This window comes from Zeus faber (genome assembly GCF_960531495.2).
Source record: "Zeus faber genome assembly, chromosome: 10".
NCBI classification, from domain to species: Eukaryota; Metazoa; Chordata; class Actinopteri; order Zeiformes; family Zeidae; genus Zeus; species Zeus faber.
This window is the reverse complement of record NC_137199.1, coordinates 2,683,139-2,703,020: the sequence shown is the minus strand read 5'-3', so window position 1 is coordinate 2,703,020 and position 19,882 is coordinate 2,683,139. Positions and strand designations below refer to the sequence as shown.

The following is a 19,882-nucleotide window of genomic DNA, read 5'->3' as shown; positions in this document are numbered from 1 at the left end:
AGTGTGTTTTTTATTTTATTTTACGCCTCCTTAGAGAACAAAACCTCCCATAATGGGTGTACTTTCTCCATAACTCTCTCCCCCAATCAACCCCTGTCCATGTGTTATGTGCAGAAAATAATCGTAACCGTCGCCGCTCCATCATTGCTAAGTTTGAACACTTTTAGCACAAGGAGCTGGTAAAGCACGTTGGATATGAATGACCAATTCCCCCGGGAGATCAATGACCGACGGGAGGTGCTCTACCCCATCCTGAAGGAGAATCAGCAGAAGGGTAAACGGATATCGCTGGTTGTTGATAAACTATATAGACTGTCTGTTATTCTCCAGACTCCTCCACCACACACCTGGTTATTCTGATAATTCTGACATGCAATGTGTAGAAATTAGCATCCTATCTATATCAGGATTGTAAATATTGCTCACTCTCTCATCATCATCATCATACCTTCCTAATCCTTACCTCCCTACTCATCACTTGCATTCTCTATTCAGTCTCTCACAGTATGTACGTCTGACTCTGCAATGTTTTATGTTTATGTCTTTGTCTAAATGTCATTTGTTTGCGTAGATATGTACAGACTTCCTGCAATACTAGGACAGTAAAAAGGAATGTAAAGGAGGAAATCCCAGACTTATCTATGGGAAAGCATGGGAACGGTAGTATAGCTATTGCCTTGGAGGCACTGTTCCATCACCCCTTAACTGACTTCAATGACACCCATTAAGTTTGTTTGTTGGAATGTGAAAGGCTTGGGCTCACCTGCTAAACGTAGCAAAATCCGAAGTCACCTCACCAAGATGGACCCCAGCTTCTGTCTACTGCAAGAAACCCACCTCACTATATCAGAGCACCTCAAACTCAAAGCTAAATGGGTTAAGCAGATGTTGTCTGCATTATACAACTCAAAAAAACAAGTTTCTATATTGATCAATAATAGTATCCTATATCAAAATAAAACCACAATATTACACCCAGAATGGAATTACATGATGATTAATGGAATTTTAGGGAACATCAAATTAACCATAACTAATATTTATGGCCCCAATGAGGATGACCCAAATTTCTTTCACAATATATTTTCAAAACTCTTAGAATTCTCTGAATCAATTATCCTATTGAGAGGAGACTTCAACATAGTACTGGATCCAAATTTAGACCGTTCTCAAACCAGAAATATTCAAAAATCCTGGCGTTCGTAAACACTATAAAACAATATATGAATTATCTTGCTCGTGGGGATTGTTGGCGATCAAATAACCCACATTCTAGAGAATACACATATTATTCATCACCCCACCAAAGTTTCTCTAGAATCAACCTTTTCTTGACAAGTAACTCCGCACTGTCCAAACTCACGAATCCTGAAATCCACCCTATCGCAATTTCCGATCACGGGCTGATTAGTTTCAACCTGATAAATGAAACAAACCGGAACCCTCCCGGCAGGTGGCGGTTTAACACCGATCTTTTGACAGATAAAAAATGTAACCATTTATTTTCAAGAGAATGGACTTCCTTCATTGAACTGAATGACTCCCCAGAAATATCACCATGCTTACTCTGGGAAACCGCTATGGCAACTCTAAGAGGTAGTATTATTTCATTCTCAACTCACAAGAAAAAGAAAGGACAAGAATGCCCAAATAAACACGAACAAGACAAAATGAATTGCACTCCCAACAAGCCCACTCGTCCACTGAGCAAATCCGAAATGAGATCCAACAATTACCATCATTTATAAGTATAAGCCGATACTTTTTTCCCCACACTTTGAACCTCCCGCTTTCACAAGCTTCATGCCGCCAAAAAACTGAGAAAAAAACACATTATGTGACGGTGCTCAGTTTTTTGGCGGCATGAAGCTTTCATTAGACCAATGAAATTGCCAAACGGGTTAAGGTGAAACAATGTAACTGTTTAGTTTCCTGTTTAGATTAAATTGAGCACGCTCAAACTGCCCATCATTTACGGTAGTCATTTCATCACCCTCATCATAGCAAAGACACAAAGAAATGCATATGATGCAGCTTTCAAGTTGAAGGCGATCGTTCTGGCTGAGGGAAAAGGAAATAGAGCTGCTGCACAGTAGCTTGGCCTTAATGAGTCGATGATACGACGTTGGAAACAGCAGCGTGAGGAACTGACTCAGTGCAAAAAGATGACAAAAGCTTTCAGAGGGAAGAAAAGCAGGTGGACCGAGATAGAAAATGAGCTCAAAGACTCGGTCAACACACAGAGAGCAGACGGCCGAGGTGTTTCAACTGTACAGATCCGACTGAAAGCCAAAACAATCGCCACCGCAATGAAGTTTGAGGATTTTAGAGGTGGACCATCGTGGTGTCTGCCAGTGGGTCCTGACAGCGTGGAGCATTGTCAAAAAATCCACTATCATCAACGGGTTTGGAAAGGCTGGACTGCTGCGTGTTGAAGAGGGCAGCATGAGCTCAGCGGGGAACTTGCCTCCGGATGAAAGTGACGAGAGCGACAATGAAAACGATCCAACATCGGATGAAGCAATTCTGAGGCTATTCAACTCCGACACCGAAGCAGATGACTTCAGTGGTTTCAGTGCGCAGGAGGAGGAAGATAGTGACCAATGACTTTCTTGGTAGGCTACTGTTTACCGCTAATTTTTTATTTTTGTTACAAGCCGTGTTTCGTTAAAGCCTATTTATTTTTTTTACAAGCCGTGTTTCGTTAAAGCCTATTTATTTTTGTTACAAGCCGTGTTTCGTTAAAGCCTATTTATTTTTGTTACAAGCCTGATGGATCTGATGGCTACCCAGTGAAATTCTATAAACACTTCTGGCCACTTATATCCCCATTATTCTGAATGGTTACAGAGATTAAGTCAACCTCCACCATGCCTCCGCACATGATTACCGCTCTAATTTTGGTTTTCCTCAAACCCAGTAAGGACCTAAGCCAGTTACAGACCCATAAGCCTTATTAATTGCGACCTTGAGATTACAAGTAAAACACAAACCAACAGCATTGAAAAAGTAATTACATTTATAATTCACCCGGATCAAACAGGCTTTGCAAGGGCAGACACTCATCCAGCAATATGAGTCATTTACTCAGTCTGATCAGCATATCTCAAAGGAACAACTTAAATACTATTATTGCCTCTTTAGATGCCGAAAAAGCATTTGACAGAGTTAATTGGATATATCTCTTTTCAATCCTCAACAAATTTGGCTTTGGGGAGTCACTCATTCAATAGATCAGAATCCTCTACAACTCCCCATCTGCTTCTGTCATCACCAATGGTTACACTTCACAGGGTATCACTCTACAATGCGGCACAAGTCAAGGATGTCCATACTCCATACGCTTTACTATTCACCATCTTTATTGAACCCCTCGGAGCGGCCATCCGTCAAAACAGTATTATTGTAGGCATACAATCAGGAAACTCTGTTCACAAAAGCAGTTTGTATGAAGACGATATGTGGTTGTATGTACGGAACCCAATATCATCCCTACCGGAGGTGTTCAATCTTATATCTAAATTCTCAGCTATCTTAGACTATTCAATAAACTGACGATCTTACCACTCAGTGGGGGGGACTGTAATGCTGCAACCCAGAAATTTCCCTTAACCATCACAACAGGCAACATTAGATACCTTGGTATTGATATCTCCACCTGTCAGATTAGTTTACCCTTAACTTTACTCCATGCTCAAATCCATTGAAGAAGACCTCATTCGATGGAACAACCTACCCATCTCACTAATTGGTAGGATAGCAGCAGTGAAAATGAATATACTCCCAAAAATAAACTATGTATTTTCAATGACCCCAGTGCAACCAACAGTACATTGGTTTAATACTCTAGACTCAATATTCAATGAATTATATTGGAAACACAAGAAATCGAAAATTAAACTCGCAACACTACAGAAAAACAAAGACTGTGGAGGCCTAGCTGCCCCAAACTTCAGATACTACAATTTAGCAAACCATCTTCATTTTATAATGAAATGGTTACAACCAGAGCAACAATTGGGCCATGGATGGCAAGAGACAATGAACAAACGGAATGTCAGGATTTATCACAATCTGATCTTCCATTCCTTACTGAATCACTAAAGAAACATAACTGCTTTAAAAACCCATTCATCGCAACAACTCTGTCGGCCTGGTGGAAATTCAACTAACTCAGTGGTTAAACTCCATCTCCAAACAAATTCACTCCAATCTGGTACAACCCAAATTTTCTGATTGTAAACAGACCTATAGTCTTCAGGTCTTGGAAAAGACAAGGAATTACCCATCTGGAACACATTTTTGAAAACAGTGGTCTGTGGTCAGTCTCTTGCAATTCCTTCAACTGCAGCAGTCTCTAAAAGTTACAATTAAATGAACAAAAAACATCCTACAACCACCTCCAATGATTGAACATCTAACTCATATAGGTAATTAAAAAAAAATATATTTTCTAGAATATTCAAACTGTTTTTAAAAACAGATGACACTTTATCTTTACCTACCATGGAGTGGGAAAGAGACCTTGCTGTTTCCACCGATATCAACCTGTGGAAACTTATTTGCAACACCACCTTTTCTATGACCGTCAATTCTAAAATTAAACTCATCCAATATAAGATTTTGCACAGAGCACATATCACCCATCACAAAATGTTCAAAATGGGTTTTGTGGATAAAGACGTTTGTTTTCATTGTTCCCTTTATACCAGAAATGACTATTTTCATGCCATCTGGCTCTGCCCACCTATCCAAACATTCTGGACCAACATCACCAAGAAGCTACGCCGTGATCCTGTGGGGTGCCTACGGCTGGCGTCCGTGTGGTGGTTTGGGGTGTAGTACCAGATTTGGGGCTCGGGTTTGTGGCGGGGGATGTGGGTTGTGGGTTTGGGTCATGGCCCCTAATTGGCCACCTATTCCAACATTTTGGACCTATCCAAACATTCTACAGACTCTCCAAGTGGTAAGGCTTGTGTGTCCTTCTGAGTCCCGTGGAGGGCGGTGCCCGTCGTGCCGGGGCTATTTAGACGTTCCGTCTGGTCCTGTGACCCAAACAGGGACCTGAGCCTGGCCGGCTGTGCTCATTGCAGGCTCCCAATGTGGTCTCCTTCGGTGGGGGGCGGACTCCCGTCGTCACACCTGGCTGTCCGGGTACCTGTACGCTGTCGCTTCTTCGCTCTTCGTTGGGGGGCCGGGCTGTGGGTTGGGGGCCGTCTGCTGCCCTCTGTTCTTTGGTCCACATGTGCAGTGCTTGTCAGTGGCCTGATGGGGGCCTGGGGCGACCTGGCATGGCAGGGGCGCATGGCAGACCGCTCCACAGCCGTGGCTGGTCGCTGTGGGTTGGGTGCCTCCGGGTATGGGGGGGGGGGGGGGGGTGCGCTAAGGCACGGTCGGGTCCAGAGTGGGGTCTGCGTGGCCGCTGCCTGGCCTGCTGCATCCCTGTGTTGGTCTGGTTGTGCTTCGCCTTTCTCTCCCAGTGCCAGAACTCAAACTCAGTACATACCACACAATAGGCCTAGGGTTTGCAGGATGAGTGGGGTGCGAGCTATGGGGGGATCACTTGCGGTGGGTAGGTGAAATCTGGCCCGTCACACTCCTGCCTCGACGTGCTTCTCGTCCGTCCTGCAATTTTAATACCACTCATATTAGCTCACAACCTTACCTCTAACAACACTCCCCAAGACCAGGGTCTGCGGGATAGGAGGGGTGCGAGTGATTCGGGTTCAACATGTTTGGAGGACTCGCACCACCACATCCTGCAATTTTAACTACAAGTGCCAAAAGCACACATTGAGCACTGGGGTTTCCCGGGGTGGCATAGCTCTGGTGGGTTGGTGTAGGGTTGTGGTTGGCCGGGGGGCCACTGGGTGGGCCCCCCACTGGCTGGGTTTGGGTCCTTGTTTCTGGCATGCTGCGACTCAGTGGAGCTGCGGAGAGCGCCACCGGGTTCCTTCCGGGGCCCCTTGGGTGCTGCTGGCTGTCGTGGGTGTGGGTTTGGGTGCAGCTGTCCGCCCTTGCTCCCGTTGCATGGCAACGGGAGCAACGGGCAGGCGGGTTCCATGGGCTGACTTCCAGGCGTCCTGTGCTGTGCACACTCGGCTACGCGCTTGGGCCATACAGCTGGATGGGGCGTCTGGCGTCCGTACCTGGCGTCCCAACCTGGATTCTGCAACTGCGGCTGCGTCTTGCGCCGTCACTTGGAAGTGAGTTATATGTGCACACCTCGGGGTAGGAGGGTCTCTGCATGCGCGCATGGAACATAATGTAATGTGACAAATGTGGTCGCCCCATTACAGAAGTGCAGGATTTATTATTTACAAGTAAAGTATTTACACAAAAACATCCAGTTTTTAATAAATTAAGTTCCATAGCACCTGAAAGCAATGGTGAGGCGTGGGTATTTTTCTTTTGGAATGGAAAAGTCCCTTAACTCAGTTGTGTTTAAAAATGTTGTCTCATACATGTAGGAAACAAACAAAAATGTGTAGATCTAAAATAAAAAGAGAGGCACGGGAGTCGGCGTGCACCGCTTTTTGGAGGAGAAATAAAGTTACATTTAAGTTAAGTGTGAATGGGCATCGAAGTAGCGGATTGTCTGGGTAAGATATGTTCATGAGAAATGTGTCCTTGGCGCACCTACAATGTGCGCACAGTGGAGCGCAGATCACGGGAATCCCAATGCATACCATTGGGGCGCCCATGATCTGCGCTCTGCAGTGCTGCTCCGTTTGCTCAGAGCGACAAAATGCCTAGAACTGGAGCTGAGGGTCCATGTGCCTGTTTTTAAATACATTGTTTTTTGAGCACCTGCCACTGAAAGTTTCTGTACGGGACTGCTTAGGGGGAAGTGAGATCCGATCACCAGTGGTTACCCGACAGCTCTGAGCGGAGAGGGGGAGAGCCTCCTCCCTGTCTCTCCCCCTCTCTCCCTCCCTCCCTCTTGTCCCTGCTCCAGTTTCAGAAAACGGCAGACTGCACTTGCACCATTTCAATGCTCAGATTGTTCCTGGCAGATAAAAAATAATAATAATCGTCTGTCATCAATGTCAATCGTGATTGTGATGGACTCTATCCCCAATAGGTGATTTTATGGCAAATCTGCCTAGATAGCCTAGGTTGGCTATATAATTTTCTTTCTAGGACTCTAAGGACTTGTACCAAAATTATAGAGGGCCTTATTCACAATGTTGCAGCGGAGATGGTATTTGTCTGATGAACTGCGTCTATTTCTCTTGTTTTCTCTGCATTTAGATCTAAAGACGGTCAGTGAAACTGGTTCCCAGAGGAATGGAATGAGTCTCAGTGCAGAGGTGGAAATCCAGGTTCAGAAAACTCCACCCTGGGTTTTTTCAGTCAATTGCATGGATTTGTTAATTAGCACAATCCAGAAGTCCAACTAATGAGTGAATTAATCAACCTGATCAGGCATAATTGGTGCTGTGCAGTCTCTGTGTCATCCAAATACCTCATGAAGGTAATTTTAGGACAGCTACTAAATTGCAGTAAACAAATATAAACATCACTCGATATTGATATATGACCTTTGAATTAAGTATGTTAATTCAGCTATTCAGTTTGTAATTTCAGTGTGGTGCCATCATGTGGCATTGTTGATATTGTGCATAGCCTTTATGCAACTCATAATGCTCGTATCACCAGTAGTTGTCCTAGTTGGCTCTTGTTTGTAGCTAGGTACCTCTGCAGTTGTAATGATCGCCCTCCAGTGGCCCAGGTTCTCACACCACCAGTCTGTCCTGCTGATGTGGTGCTGCAGTTCGCCATGTTCCTTCTCCATGGCTCCAATCTCCTCCTTCAGCTTACTGACTATCTACACACAACACAACGGATGCCATTCAGGAATAGTACTTGACCAGTATAGTAGCTGGTCAAGTAGCTTCAGGTTTGAGCCATATAGGATTGTTTTTATGCCTTTTCGAGAAAGATTTTTTTTTATGTACCTTCTCTAAATACTAAATTAGCATTGCATTTACACATTACATAGTGCAAGCAAATAAGAACAGAAACATCAAATTAACTCTTATGTGCCATTTTGATTAAAAATGAAAATGGCAGTTTAAATTATTTTATTTTTAAGTGTTTTGTAGTGTGTATTGTGTGTGCATAGATTCAAAAAAAGACAAAGGAGAATGCATATGATCCCTTCCAGGCCATTTGTATTGTGAATTGTAAATGTACCACTATGTAAGAGCATTAACAATATACTAACAACATATATTGTATATGGAATAAACATTGTAATTGGTGCACTTAGTTTTGCTGTGGCTCTATTTTGGTTTTGGAATCAACCCTCGATTGATATTTTGTGTTTTTTATCTGGTGCTTTTTATGTGCGTTGTTACCTTTTTGTCGGGTTTGGGCGCGTTCTGGATGGAGCCCAGCGCTTGCCGTTTGTATTCTAGCTTGTCGTACAGCTGTCGTAGTTTGGTAGCAGCGTAGCTGGCCTGCTCATTGATTCCTTTGCTACCTTCATCACATGTCTCTTCTCCTGCATCAAGTCCTTGACACTGTGTGCGCACGCACACACACACACAGGGGCACACACACACACAGGGGCACACACACACACGGGCACACACGGGCGGGCACACACACACACACACACACACACACACACACACACACACACACACACACACACACACACACACACACACACACACACACACACACACACACACACACACACACACACACACACACACAGAATGAAAATTTTGCTTTTGGCGACTATGTTTGAGGTTTTTTTTGTTTTTTTTATAACGTGTGACAGTTACTCGTGCGCATTATCTGCGTGTAATTATGCTTGTATGTCTGACCCCCTCCTCCTTGTCATCTGTGCTGCTCTGCGATTGGCTGCGCTGCTCCTGTCGTCTGATCAGTCTATCGTAGAGGTCTGACACCAGGAAGGAAGGATAGTATCTCTCTCTCATTGTCTCTGCAACCTGCAAAATAAAGAAAAAAAAGTTATTCACCCATTTGCGAATTATGTGGCAACATAGGCCACAGTACAAAGGCCTGATTTTCCATGATACCCTGAACCTGAACTAATGAATTAAAGCAGTAAATGAGTACAAACAAGACAGGGGTATTCAATCAAGACAAAATTGAGGTACATCCCCAAAATTAAGTTATTATTATACCAGTCTGTTTGACTTAGAACTGCATTAGGATTCAGATACAAGCAGCTACCTGTTCCTGGAGTCTGATGAAGACCTGCGTTCCTCTGTTCCCCACCAGGCTCTGCTGGACCTCCTTGAGGAGGACTTTCTCCACTGGGATCTCCCTGCTCTCCACAAAAAACTTCTGGTAGATTTCCCCCACGATCTGGGGCACCTCGTTCTGCCAAGCGGGGTTAACAGACATTGACTTTTGAGTTACTGTTCTCTACATCAAACCATACATCACACTTTGAAGGATATGTAGAATCGGGACACGTACGCCAATCAAGATTCAAGAGGTTTATTCATCACATACATATACATACTTTCATACCTATATGTAGTGAAATGTCAAGACATGTTGCAGAGATCATACATATAAGAAAAAAAAATTAAGGATAAAGAAGATAAAGATCAAAGGATGAATAAATTAAGAAAAAATACATTTAAAAATGTTTTCAAAAATGTAATTGTGTTGAAAATAGAAGAAATAATAGTTATAACACACTGCAAATCAAATTTTCTTTGAACATCCGCTAACGAAGACTGTTTGAGACTTTTTTTCTGAGACTCCATAGCCCTCAATTTTTTAGGTAATTATTTTTAATTTTAATTAGCATGTAATTAAGTTCCTTTTTTGATGTGCTTCTGTCACCTTGTTGGCAGTCTTGAGTGTCTCCACCAGTTCCCAGAAGCTGATCAGAGCCCTTTTGTCCACTCTCTCCATGTAAACTCGGAAATGCTCCCTGTAGCCTGGGTTACACATGATGTCATCAAACTGGAGGATCTTGAATGAGAAAAGTAAAATAAAAAAAAACAAAAAAAAATAGAGAAGGACAAACACACGCATCAAACATCTGATAAACTCCAAGGTATATCCTCTCCTTTGACTAATCCCCTATATTTCCAAAGACATTATTTTGTGCATGTTATAACTGCTATCTCTTCAACAGGGCGTGTGAAAATGAATTTCCCTTGTCGATATAACCTTATCACACACAAAGGACATGAGATTAAAAAATTATAAAAATTGTAGTAAAAGTATGTAAATTTTGTGTTTTGAAATACAATCAAATTGACATATTATAAGCAAACAATGCTTTTAATATACAGTATATACAATCAAATGTATAAATTGCGAGGAAATTGGCTTTGGTTTATTTTTTCTTTTTGTTTTGTCTGGTCTGATGTTACAAAAACAACACTGCTAAAACAATGCATAAACACACAAGTATCACGCCAGTCGTCCAGTCTCACCCTCTGGCTCTGGGGTCCATCGCTGTCCTCTACCCCCGCCTCCTCTGTGTTTTCGTAGTTGGGCCCGCCAAGTAGGCGGATCCGCTTCTCGCACTGTTTCTTAGCAACAGTGAGCTGATTGATGTAGCGCTTCATGTCTCTGGCCCTCAGCAGGTCTGCCTTCATAGCTGCTGACTCCTTGCCTTTTCGGTCTGACGGAGAAGGGGGTGGGGGGTTACTCCGCAACCTTGAGTATCTGCCGACACTGATCCCATACTTTTTTCCTCTCTTTTTTCCCTCTCTTAAACAACTAAGCTGTTTATATTACATTTGTCTGGATGCACTTTGCCTTACCCAGCCATCTTAAAAACATCACGCTCAAACTGTGAAACAAAAGCCCTTTCTCACATGGAATCCGTAACATCGTTGGATGAAAATATATCTGGCAAAGGCACACACAGTAGGTAGTCATTCCCACATAGCCTCCTTTAGAGAAAAGTTCCTTATGGAGTCAGCTCCCATATAGATGACTGTTAAGGATACATTATGTATTGCTCGCGCAAGGTGTCTAATATCACGTGAGACTATGCAACAGAATTTGTTTTTAAACCAGCCCTTCGCTCCCTGCCCCGCACTCTTCCCTCCACTGACAGAGAGGATAGAGCCCCTGTCCCCGAGTGCTATAACCTAAGGCAATGTTATTAAATCAGTGTGATCATTTTCAACCTGTCCTACACTCTCTGCCTCCGGAGAACTAACATTCTCCACCCGTTCTACCTTTCCCTGTCCGCCCGTTCACTCCCCGACTCCACACTGCTATGCAGCCGGCGGGCAAGCAAAGCGCTTGTGCCCTATGTCCCCACACCACAACTCTAAAAGACACGTCTAGTGTCTGAAAGGCATTTTTAAGAAGAAAGATGATAACATTTAAGAAAATAAAAAAGCTGTCTGTAGACTGGATGTGTTCCAGTTTCTCATCTTTTCAGCCAAGCTCCATGGTTCGTACTCTTCTTTTCTTTTTCTTCTCCCCAAATGTTTTTTTTTTCTTCCCGAAAACAAATCTATTTTGAAATATTCATGCAAAATAAATATTCATAAAAAAACAACTATTTGTGCTTTATTTGGATTGGGCACCACCCCTGCTTTAGAGAAATATTACTGTTTCCATTCCCACATATTTTCACTCACAGCAGTTCAGAAAATTTGCCAGAATTATTCTACTTTAAGAGTGTGGAAATTTACAGAACAACTTTTATGGAACATCGACACCGGCTCCCATTCCCACATAACGCCAATCCGGAACATTGCAGGTAGATTTATGGCTTTCAGTGCAGGTGGGAAAGGGGCTATATGTTCTACCCCCCCCCTCCCCCAAAGGAAAAAAAATATATGGCCCACAACATGACTCAGTTATGCAGAGTCAGAGCACCTATCTTGTCACTCAGCTTCTGGTTCATTGGGACCTGAAACTCATACGTCTCTGTGAATATGAACACAGGAGGTGTGAACTGCCACGTCCACTGCTGTTCTTAACACAGAATGCATTTGCTAGCCACAAAGACATTGGTCTGTTGATCAGTTCAAGTAAGTTCAATGTAGAATTTCCATTTAAATGCTACTCCATTTAAATATGTTTTAATATTTGTTGTTTATTACAGGCATAATAATTAATGTAAGTAACTATTACCCAAAAGGATGTATTCTTCTGATTAAAACAGTCTTTTTATTCCTCTCTCTCTTTCTGATATCCGATCCAGTGATTTTGGCCAGCATCGGACCAATACCGATACCGAGTATAGGATCAGTGCATCCCTGGATACCATGGCATACAGGTGCCCCGCGCTGAGCACACTCCGCTACGTGGATGGGCCCTCAGCGCTCGCAGCGCGGGGTGGGGCAGGGTGTCTGGTCGACTGCGATGGGGCGGGCCTTGCCCTTCAGCAGGGAATGGGTTGCCATGGGGGTCCCACCAGCTCGCCTGCGAGGCGTCGGTCTGTCGGCGCGGGGCCTGGATACGGGCCTGTGGTCCGTGCCTGGCGCCCGCGGCCCGGGTTCTGTGCCTGCGACTGCATCTTGTGCCTGCACTTGGGGGTGGGTTGTATGTGTGCGCCCCTGGGTTGCGGGGTCTCCTCATGCTCCCTGGGACTGGGTTATGCTCCTCGGAACCAGGCGTGGGGGTTGCTACGTAGGCCTCCAGCTTCTCTGGGGGCCCGGGGATCCTCTGTGGCTGCAGGGCAGGGTGCTCGGGGCTTTCCTGCAGCGGCAGGGTGTCTACGCAGCTCAAGAGCCCTTTCCACTGGTTGAAGGCGCCACGACATAATACTGATGTTATACACCAGAACCAATTGGGATAAGTCCTGTACACTCACCCGTGGTCAATCTCCCCCTCTTGGAGTAGTGATCAGTTGTTTATAGACCCAAACATGGAAAATAGTTCTTCAAAGAGGGGGATTGGTGGTGGGTTCTCTATAACCCAAAACTGTACTTTTGTCATCCACAAGACAGAGTTATTGCAGCAGTTCTTGATGATTTAAGAATTAATAAAGAGTTGCATTGCAGGTTGAGAACTTGAACTCCACTTGCAGACTAACTCTGTCCTAGATGCAATGGCATACAAATACTCTGTGTTGTATGCCCAGCATGCTGACAGCACAGGTTAAAAAAAAATGATAACACGGGTCCTCACTTATCGACCAATTCGCTTAACAACCTGGTTGTAGGAACGGAACTCGGTTGTTAAGTGAGGAGTACCTGTATATAGTAAAACTGATCATTTTGATAATTTAATAACAATAATAAGAATTTTATAAATAAATAAAAACTAACTTCATGTACTTATAATATCAAAATAGTGTCAATAGTTTTTGAAATGTACAGAATGAAAAACCAAAATGTATCCAAGAGAATTGAAGGGGAGTTGTTTTTTTTTCACTCCAGACAGTGTCACCAGCGCTGGGTGCAGGTTTATATGTTAGATATATTTGGAGACTTTAGTCTAGGTTACTTTTGTTGAGTGTTTCTCAAATGTGCGAGTCCCCATAAGTCATCCCCAAAATATCAGCAAATTATATTTGTGTTCATCAAAAGATAGGGGTATGTGACTTTGCCAATATTGCTATTTCATACTGACTGCAGAGTCTCAAAGTGAGGATTTAAGGGATGCGTTGGTAGATCCATTATGAATTCCATTCTACCCATGAAACTTGTTTTCTATTAAAACTAGAAATGATCTGATACCTTTCTGCTTCTTCAGCTGAGGCAGGCTGTTGATGGTGGTGGCGTGGATAATCTCTACCACTATCTGATACCTAGAGGCAAGCAAGTGGAGTTCAATCTGTCAGTATTGAAGTGATACAAGGCATCAACCACAAGTCAGTACTTCCAGTGTTTTCGAGACTCTGAACAAGACAAATTTGATTTTCAGTGTTACTCGTAGAGTGGCAAATAAACTGGAGGCGACAGCATTTCCAACTCAATGTGCATGCATGTGCATTGTGAAAATGTTGTTTAATGACAATTTTTTTTCTATGTGTGTGTGTGTGTGTCCCTCCTACCTGAGTTGTTTAAGAAAGTTTACATCTGTGGAGGTTGATATGAGTTTGATGAAGTCCTCGTAGGAGGCAGCATAGGTGTAGGCTTTCTTCTGCTGCTCCGCCTGCTGTTCCCTCTGCTCCAGCTGCGACAACAGCATTCTGTTGATGGAGTCTGGATCACTGAGCACCTCCACCAGGGGCTTCAGCACTGAAGACACACACACACACACACACACACACACACACACACACACACACACACACACACACACACACACACACACACACACACACACACACACACACACACACACACACACACACACACACACACACACACAGTATTAACAGAAGTGTGTGTCAACTTACACAATGGCTATGGATGACTTCTGTGCTTCCATAAGGTATTTACACACAAATTTTTAGTTTGGCTATTATGAACAAGGTGAGGCGTTGATTAGAAAGGCTCGGCTGAGTGCTTCCTATAGGCGGCCGCCTAGGGTGCCATCACAAGGGGGGCTGCGGAGAGGGAGTGATTGGGACACATTTTGCGCAAGTCTCCCTCTCCAATGGCACCAACAATGCGCACGCTAGCAATGCACACGTCAGCGATGTACAGTGTGTTTTGATTTTAGATGTAGGTTTGTGGTGGACCAAGGGGCGTGTTTAAGCCGCAGCTGCAGAAGGCAGCATGGCTTCCTTCCCGCAGCCACCCAGCTGCCCCAAGTTGGCCAAATCAGCGTCCGTGCGGCACTGATTATTCCAATCCTGGGCAGATAGCTTTCTTAATGTTTGTCTGTGTTGCAGAGAGGGATCGGCGCACGGGCTTGTCAGCCAACCAGGAGGCAGATCGGAACGTCATTCCTCCTGCGCTCAACCCATTATTGTTTATTATTTATCCTTTTGGCCAGCGAACCTTTTTGTTCAATGTTTGGAATAAAAACTCTCGCCATGTGCCAACCCACGGCCAGAAAGACTCCATCTCTCTCCCTTAACCCTTACCAGTGGGCAGAGACTCCTACAAGGTCATTTTATTTTACGTCTCCTTATGGAACCAAGCAAGTGCATATGAAACGGTATGGAACGAAACCATGCGTAAACGAGGCCATCCCTATAGACTTTCCCTGTGACTCTCTCCCAGATCACCCCCTCTCCATGCATTATGCGCAGAAAATAATCTTAACAGGTCTACGAGTCGTGCCCCGTTCCGCCATGCTTCTTCCCACACTGTTTTAAGTTATTTTATTTTTTTACAAACGGGGCACAGCGATTGGGGCGCGGGGAGAGTCGTGTTCGCGTCTGTGTCCGGACATAAATACAGGATTCCCCTTATTTATAATTCCCCATTGAAATGTTATCCCTGTGTATTTTGTAAGCTTCTATCTGTTTTATCTTGTTATTGTAATGCACACTGACTGACAAAAAAAAAACAAAAAAAAAAAAAACACGACTGCTCAACTTGAATATCTCAGTCACTGACGGGTTTCCAACTGACGACTTTCAGGGGCCAGCCCAAAATTAGACCCTCATAAGTTGCCACTATTCCACAAGTTGCTCCTCCAGAAGTCCACACTCAACTTCTTGCCGCTTTCTTTGGCTTCGCCATTGTGCATGCGCGCTATCTCATTGTCTGTTGAGAATTGCCGTCACGATTTGAGGCTTTGACACACACACACAAAATTATTTAGGAAGGACTCGGCAAGTTTGATTGAATCGTGACCTGGTGGATTGGGATCGTATTGACAGAGATTTCAGCCTCTCACTCACTCACATACACATCAATGACAGCTAGGATTTTACAGAGGGACTACCCTGGACTACCACGACTCCGCCCGACCTCAAATTGTGCCAAATTTGCCTTGAAAACCATGTAATGTGGCTCTAGCTTTAAACAAAAAAGAACTCACAACAAAGACACACACACACATACTGTACACACACACACACGCCCACACACACAACCACACAAAGAACCTTGTCATTGCACAAATGGGGTCCTACCTTTCGTAGTGATGACTTCAGTGAGGCAGGAGCGTAGTGTGTGCGACTTGGCGTCTCTGTGAGGCAGCAGGCACAGCAGCAGTATTCTGGATACACAGCGCAGGAAGGCCAGCTCCGAATCGGGACTGACCAGGCAGGGGTGGAGGGGAAATGGCTTAGCACACTCCTCTGGTCTGGACACAGAGAAAGAGATTAGACAAAAGAGATGGACACTAGGGAAAAGGGAAGGGTAGAAGGAGAATGGGAATAAAAGAGACAGACAATTTGTGTGTGGTTCGCAAGTGTGTGGGTACCTTGTGGATGCAGCCTTGAGGTCGGTAAAGTGTGTGTGGAGGACCCTAATGGTGTCGTAACAAACTACGTTGACCAAGTCTATGTCGGCAAGCCGGCCTCTCAGCTGCCCGATCACCTGCCACCAGTCCTCTGAGAGCATGGCGTACAGCTGGCCTTCATCATGACTCAGTGGGACATACCAGGACAGAATGTAATCCCTGTATGAATAGTCAAACACTACAAAAAGCAACAGCAAGAAAAAAAAAAAAAAGGGGAGAGACAAGCGATATTTATTAGCGTTAATTATTCGTTCGATGCTCTGATTACCTACAATATAACGGATGCCATATACAACAATTGAATGGGGGATTTTATGCTTCCCCATCAGCTGTTAGAGGAAAACAATAATTCAAAAACAACAAGTGCTTTCTAGAAGGTGCAGAAGCAGCTTCCAGATATAATACATATTGCCTATGTAAATGGTCATTATTTTGGCAGCAAGACATTCTCCTTAATTGAGTGAAGGAAGGAATTCCACTTGACTCTATACCAGGGGTCGGGAACCTATGGCTCGCGAGCCAATTATGGCTCTTTCGATGACGGTATATGGCTCGCAGACAATTTTGAGCTAAAATTTTTCATCACAATTAACAAGTAATAAACAATTATTCTGTGTCAATTGAAAGAAAAACAGGTAAAATAAATTACAATTTTGAAAATAAAATTAAAAATATAAATGTGGCGGACAGAGGGCGTAGTCAAGCACCGGCTGCGGACCATAGAAAGACTCCAGGGCGCCTTTTACTCGGCGCCCTGCCCCTCCCCGGTCTCTGCTCAGGCGCCACTTGTGGGAGTCTCTGCCCACAGATAAGGGTTTAGGGAGGGAGATAGTCTTTCTGGCCGTGGTGCGCCGACATGGCGAGAGTTTTATTGTTCATTTCAATATGCGGCACGCAGGCCACAATTATTTATATATATATATATATATATATATATATATATATATATATATATATATATATATATATATATATATATATATAAATAACTGCGGATTATAATAATAATTGTGGATAATAATGATTGAGGAGGAATGGCGTTCCACTGCTGGGCTGCTTACAAGCCCGTGCGCCGATCCCCTCTGTAAGACAGACAAACATTAAGAAAACTCCCTGCCTCAAGTCGGACCAATCAGCTGAACACAAGTGGACAGAAATGGAAAAAACTTCAATATATATTTGACAAATAATCTCTTGAACTTGAACTTGAACCTGAAGACCAGCTGATTCTTAAAACTTGGAACGAGCTTCCCGTCACATACCACACAATGCAGCGTGTGAGTATTGCTGTATTGACCATGTTTGGCTCTACATACGCATGTGAGCAGTCTTTCTCGCATCTGAGAAACATTAAGAGCAACCTACGCTCACGTTTAACTGATGGAAGCCTCAACACCTGCATGAAGCTTAACCTCACTACGTATGAACCAGACTACAAGGCCATCAGCAAAACCATGCAGCACCAGAAGTTGCGTTAATGGTAAAAAGTATTTTATTTATTATTGGTTAGCTACAGTATAACAACAATATTATCAAGAAGAATAAAGAGAAATGTATTATATATATATATATATATATATATATATATATATATATATATATATATATATATATAGCACTTTAAGTACTCAGAGATGTGCTATACATTAAAAATGTATGCCTTACTTAGAAAATGCACACATTAAGTTGCATTCAATTTTATTCAATATTATATGGCTCACAAGGAAATACATTTAGAAATATTTGGCTTTTATGGCTCTCCCAGCCAAAAAGGTTCCCGACCCCTGCTCTATACGCTCCACAACTATCTGAGGCAATTTATACTGAGCAAAATAATTTTTTCTTTTTTAGTACATTTCTCAGGAAATTAAGCTGCTTAGAATATCCCTATTGACCAACAAATGGCAATTAAATTGTTATGCATCTAGATTGCAGTGCATCACTGAAGATCTGAAGATGCACAACCTTTTTTATTTGTTTTTAATTGAAACTGACAGTTAGGAAAAACAACAACTCAGACACATAATAAAAATTGTTTAGCATTGAGATCAAGGGTGATATATATATATTTTTTTTACCCTCTTTCAGCGCCTTGTCCACGTTGTGGGAAACAACTACCCTCCTGCTTTGCACCGACTCCTGTGCTGGCACCGAAAAACGAGCCTGGACAAAATAAGTAAAAAGCATCATTTAAGCTTAATTTAGTCTAATCCAAACACAATGACGGCAAACTTTAAACATCAGGATGACTCCACTCTAGGATTGGGCCGATCGATGGAATTTATCAGCAATTGACATTAATCACAAACTATGTTTTTATGATTTTTGTCCACCAGGTAGAATCCAAGCATTTAAATAGTGTAAGTGTCGTTTACCATGTTCTGAAATATGATCCCCCGCTCTGAATCGATCAGATCGGGAGAGAGCGGAGAGGCTCGCCACTCTCTCCTTCCGCCCTCTTTCTCCCTCTTTGCTTTGATCAGAGCTGTTTTGGATTTACTATTGATTATTTGTAATGTTCATTGTGCAAAAGTGTTCTTATATTGCATGGAAAAAAAATACTGTGATGTTTTCCCTCTCCTAGTTGTGACTTTGTGTTCTTCTAACCCTCATTGTGAAGTGTATTCTCTGAATCATCTACGACCACCGAAATGGAATGTGACAACCACTTTGGCCCTGTTTATACCTGGCATTTACATGCGTCTTGGGTGATCCGATCACAAGTGGACTGTTTACATCTGGCATTAGCGTGCCTCTCCACGTCTTAAGTAACTACTTGTGATCCGATCTCACTTTCCCTATATGTAAATCTAATATATTGCTAATATATAGCAATAATCTCATAGAGAAAGATTTTGATTAATTTTGTTTCCTTAGTTTCTTACTTGTATGGAAAATGAAAAATGTAAAACTAAACTCAGAGAATTGCAGTGTTTTTCATTTCATTAATTTTTTTATTTCTCATCCAGACATCGGTGTGCCTTGCACACCAGTTCCCGACTCCTGTGCCAGTTTTCCTGTGGTTTTATTTTAAATGTATTTATGTATCTCATCTTGCATACTTGACAGCATCGGTCTACTAGTTCCTCTTTTCAATCTTATAGCACCAAAGCTATAGACAGCAGAATACTACGGTAGAATTCACAGCCTCATGTTCGTTAGGCATGAATCTGTGTTCACAAGTCTGTCACATGAGTTTGTTAAACAACACATCCAATGTCTATTGGAGGTAAAGGATCAGTGTCTTACCATGAGCTTGTCAAAGAAGTCCAGTAGCTCAGCTGACTGCCTTCTGTTTCTGCCAAAGCAGCTCACTTTCGGGGGACTCTTCCTGACTAAGAGAACAAAGCTCCCAGCGAGAAAGCACAGCAAGGCGAAGGACACGTAGATGAACAGCTTTAAGAAGAAGGAGGTGAGCGTCAGGCCTCCCCAGGCCAGCTGAAACACCACTGCTGCCGCCACGCCCAGGCAGAAGGCTGGGACAAACCGGAAAGAAGAGCCAATGGAAGATGCAGAAGAGGTGGCAGAACTAGTAGACATGGGCTCCACAGCTCTTCTGCTGTCGTAACTGCTACTCCCTGCAGCCAGCAATGTAGTG

General features: G+C 43.3%; 1 protein-coding gene across 2 annotated transcripts in view; it reads right to left on the bottom strand.

Annotated features, from left to right (window-relative positions):
* snx25 (sorting nexin 25) overlaps positions 1 to 19,882 on the bottom strand; it is a gene marked incomplete at its 5' end in the record, with an annotated part of 37,272 nt that overhangs the window by 17,370 nt on the left and 20 nt on the right. For both annotated transcript variants that reach the window (XM_080007714.1, XM_080007715.1), the window contains 12 exons: positions 7,700 to 7,831; positions 8,364 to 8,528; positions 8,841 to 8,966; positions 9,214 to 9,363; positions 9,838 to 9,969; positions 10,440 to 10,630; positions 13,656 to 13,726; positions 13,973 to 14,159; positions 15,953 to 16,125; positions 16,246 to 16,462; positions 18,363 to 18,447; positions 19,534 to 19,882. The exon at positions 19,534 to 19,882 is cut by the window's right edge. In XM_080007714.1, the coding sequence (XP_079863840.1) occupies positions 7,700 to 7,831; positions 8,364 to 8,528; positions 8,841 to 8,966; positions 9,214 to 9,363; positions 9,838 to 9,969; positions 10,440 to 10,630; positions 13,656 to 13,726; positions 13,973 to 14,159; positions 15,953 to 16,125; positions 16,246 to 16,462; positions 18,363 to 18,447; positions 19,534 to 19,882 (1,978 nt within the window). The remainder of the gene's footprint in view (positions 1 to 7,699; positions 7,832 to 8,363; positions 8,529 to 8,840; positions 8,967 to 9,213; positions 9,364 to 9,837; positions 9,970 to 10,439; positions 10,631 to 13,655; positions 13,727 to 13,972; positions 14,160 to 15,952; positions 16,126 to 16,245; positions 16,463 to 18,362; positions 18,448 to 19,533) is intronic.